We start from the raw sequence: 3537 nt of genomic DNA, 5'->3' as shown, positions 1-3537 counted from the left end.
GGCTCGATGAACGATTTGTTTATAAATAAAGCAATGTGGCAACGTGTTCAACTTTAGCAGAAAAGGTCTCCGCCCCGCCTTTCAGAAAACGCAATAAGATTCACCTACAGAAACAATACCAGCCCGATATTTTCTTAATATTTATGCCGTTTTCAAAAGGTCCAGTTGGACGTGGTTGTCAATTGTGCTTCGAAAAGAGGAATGCGCCCTCCTATGATAAGTATGTGAAATATCAATCTGAGCAAGATTTAAAATTGATCAAAACGCTAAGTGTTGAATCACATCGTGTTAAATTGTTGAAAAATCTGTGGATTGCTTTGTGCAGTAGGAAAACCCTATTCCCGTGTCATCGAAACAAACCAGCTTCACTGTGAGCTTAAAAGGCTAATTCTTGCTCTCTTTATCTCGTATATCTTGTTAAAGATGTACACAACTCAGCAGTCAACATTGTACGTTCAAATATCCCCACTCGGAAAACATACGTATTTCAAAGCCACGACTGCCGATTTGCAGCAAGCAGTTTGTCTCCCCCCCCCCCCACCAAATAAAAAATTCCGAGTGAATTCTGGCTGCAATAAATGGCGCGGGTTATTAAACTGGAATTCCAAAGCAGTGTTCCCCCACACCTTCAACCCCTTGAGGGGTTCTTCATAACCAGTAGCATTCTCAGATCAGGTTAGGTGTCGATCTCACCCCAATTAATAATTACCCACGCTCCTCTTTCGCTCACTGCTGTCTGTCTCCAGCTTCGACAGGAAGGTCCACACACACACGGCTGGATAGGGGCAAAGTTGTTAACCTTCGTCCAGAACTTACCGTGCTCAGCTGTAGTTGTGACCTGTGTCTTTCTTGCACTTCACCCTCTACACCTTCCATCCCCGTGGCCAAGTACGGAATCCAGGCAGATCTGCCATATGTTTACACCCGACTGACATTCTGCAAGTGTGGGACCTATGCAATCTTTACAGTAGCACATAGAATATGGAGGGTTTTGACAGCGGGGGTAATTGTGTGACCCTGCAGTCACACGAGTCTGATACCTCCCCCCCCCCCCCAATCCTTGTACTTTCAATAAACTGAAACTCTGCACAAAACATTTTTCAGCGAGTACTTCGAGATCTGCAAAATAGTTTATTAAAATCAGCAACATTTGATCAGAGGCTTGCCCTGCTGCCCAACGGAATCAGATGAACGTGGAATTGAGTGCCCATAGCGACTGGGAAAAGTTACCTTATCCCACTGACCCTTGACAGCGAACGTCCCCTGCCAGAAGCAATTAGTTTTAAAACAAGACATCACACCAATAATCATGGTTAGGATTTCATTAATGTTATATTTATTCTTAGGCTATTACTTTGATAGATTTTTGTTTTGACCATGTACAGGAGCTGGACACAAACGCATCAAAAAAGTTGGTCAGTAAAACACTTGACCCCCAGGGGAGAAATAAGGCAGAAGTTGCACATCATAAAAAAGTTCAACAGAAATGTACACAAAATGGGAAGGGGGGGGTGGGAGGAAAGGTGATGTTCTTCCAATGCATTTTTATAAAACGTTTACATTAAAATATTTACATAGTGATTTAAATGTCCCATTCTTTATCATTCATTTCCCGTTCTCTAAACATTTCCTCTCCTGTTTGTATAGTTCATTCTCTCTCTGGAGTCTCTGGTTCTCAGCTCTCAACTTCTCCAGCTCGCCCTCCACCTCCTCCTGCATTTGCCTAGCCGCCTCCCCTCCCCCGGAGGTTTTCAGTCCGTCCAGGCGGCCCCGCAGGCGGTTGTTCTCGTCCTCCAGGCGGGACAGGCACTTCTCCAGCTCCAGGTACTCGCGGATCAGCTCCTGCTTGCTCATGTCGTGCAGGCTCTCGGCGTGGTAGCGCTCGTAGGTCTCGGAGAAGTCCCGCTGCAGGAACTCGCCGCCGCCGTGGCCGCCCATACCGTCGCTGCCGCTGTCCTGCTGCTCCTCCTCGTCCAGCAGCAGCAGCTCCTCCTCATCGTCGCTGGTGTCGGTGGGGCGGGCGGCCCGCCGGGGGGGGCAGAGGGCGCCTCCTCCGGCCGCTGCCCCTCCTCCGGCCGCCGCGGCCCCCGGGCCGGTGTTGAGGTCGGGCTCCTCCTGGTTATGCTCCTCCATCAGGAACTGGGTGGTGTTGTAAGGAGCCACCGTGAAACCCTTGGCGAACATCTCGGCGCGGGTCTTGGCCGCCCGCACGCTCTCCCGCTCCTCCAGCGCCTTCTTCTCCTCCCAGGTCAGCTTGAAGTAGGGCCGCCAGCGACGCTTCTTCTTGGACGGCCGCCGCCGGTGCCGCTTGCGGGGCTGTAGCCCCGGGACGCCGTGGGCCACCGGCCCCGCGGGAGGAGGAGCACCACCATCACCATCCCCCCGGGAACAGCCCCTCTCCTCTCGCTCCTCATCCCCCTGACTGACGGGCGCACTGGGCGCTAGATGAGAGCTGCCAGGCGGACACTCTGCCAACAACTGCTCCCCCATCCTCCTCACACCATAACACTCCCCCTCCTCAGACACTTGTCAATCCCCTCCCTGGCTCACGCCCACCTAGGGGCTTCTTTCAGAAGTTTCTGCTCATCTTTCCTTCGCCTTCCCTCCATCCACCCGTCCCGCTCGCACACCTACCTCCAAGTGCCGTTCTGGCTAGTGCGACGCCCCCTTATATAGGTTCTGCCGGAGGGGGCGTGGTTTACGTGGCCACGCATGCGCCGGTGCCGCTTGGCACGCGAGGAGTTGTAGTCCTTTTGGAATGCTGGCCTCCGCTTCACATGGAGAGCGGCTTCAGATTGGCTGACACGTCAACAGACCCCGCCCCTCCCGCCAGGGCCCCCGCCCCTCGCCACGCGCACGACCTCGGATTGGCTGACGCTCTGCGGGGTCCCGCCTTCTCCTAGACTGTGCCCCGCCCCACGGGCGCCTGTTCGCTTCAAAGGCTCGCTCTTACCGCTGGCCGAGACTCCCGCCCTCTCCCTCGAAACCCCGCCCCCCGCCACCCCGGCCTCAGATTGGCTGACGCGCCAACTAGACCCCGCCTCCTCCTTCCAGGACCCTGCCCCTCTCCACGCGCGCGGCTTCGGATTGGGCGAGCGCCCCGTGGCCCCCCCGCCTTCCCTTGGGCCCCGCCCCTTCGCAGCAAGGTTCTTTCCTCCTGCCCCGCCGATTGGCCGGCGACTCCTTCTCAGATCCTTTCCGCGGCTTGTTGCTAACCGAAGGCTCCCTCTGCTCCATTGGTCAGCGGCGCTGTCAATCTTACTGCCTCCAGCCAATCACTTTGCTATCCGGCGGCCGTCGGGGCGGGTACCAACAAACGGTTTTAGCTGACTGTGCCATTCCATGTGGAGGGGGGGAAGGGAAATATGTCAATCAGTGATTACCGTGACTTGTACAGTGTTTTGGGGGAAGGGCTGGCTTGGGGCCACGAATTTTATACACAATACGTCAGGATTTACATTTTTAATCCGTTAATTGAAACAATCAACCAGAATGGATGGAAATCTAAACCGAAGAGTTCACCCAAAGGAAGAAAGT

General features: G+C 54.1%; 1 protein-coding gene across 1 annotated transcript; it reads right to left on the bottom strand.

Annotated features, from left to right (window-relative positions):
- Positions 1–1307: 1307 nt before the first annotated feature.
- On the bottom strand, positions 1308–2639 carry LOC145359086 (protein HEXIM1-like). The gene has a single exon (XM_080213469.1). The coding sequence runs from the start codon at positions 2488–2490 to the stop codon at positions 1606–1608; it is 885 nt and encodes a 294-aa protein (XP_080069595.1). The 5' UTR covers positions 2491–2639; the 3' UTR covers positions 1308–1605.
- Between the last annotated feature and the right edge of the window lie 898 nt (positions 2640–3537).

This window comes from Carcharhinus amblyrhynchos, chromosome 27 (genome assembly GCF_965287045.1).
Source record: "Carcharhinus amblyrhynchos chromosome 27, sCarAmb.v2.hapA, whole genome shotgun sequence".
NCBI lineage: Eukaryota > Metazoa > Chordata > Chondrichthyes > Carcharhiniformes > Carcharhinidae > Carcharhinus > Carcharhinus amblyrhynchos.
This window is presented reverse-complemented; position numbering and strand designations above follow the sequence as displayed.

What these genes read in the sequence shown, in the direction of transcription:
- LOC145359086 (XM_080213469.1), bottom strand. Translation starts at nt 2,490, where the DNA reads ATGGGGGAGCAGTTGTTGGCAGAGTGTCCGCCTGGCAGCTCTCATCTA.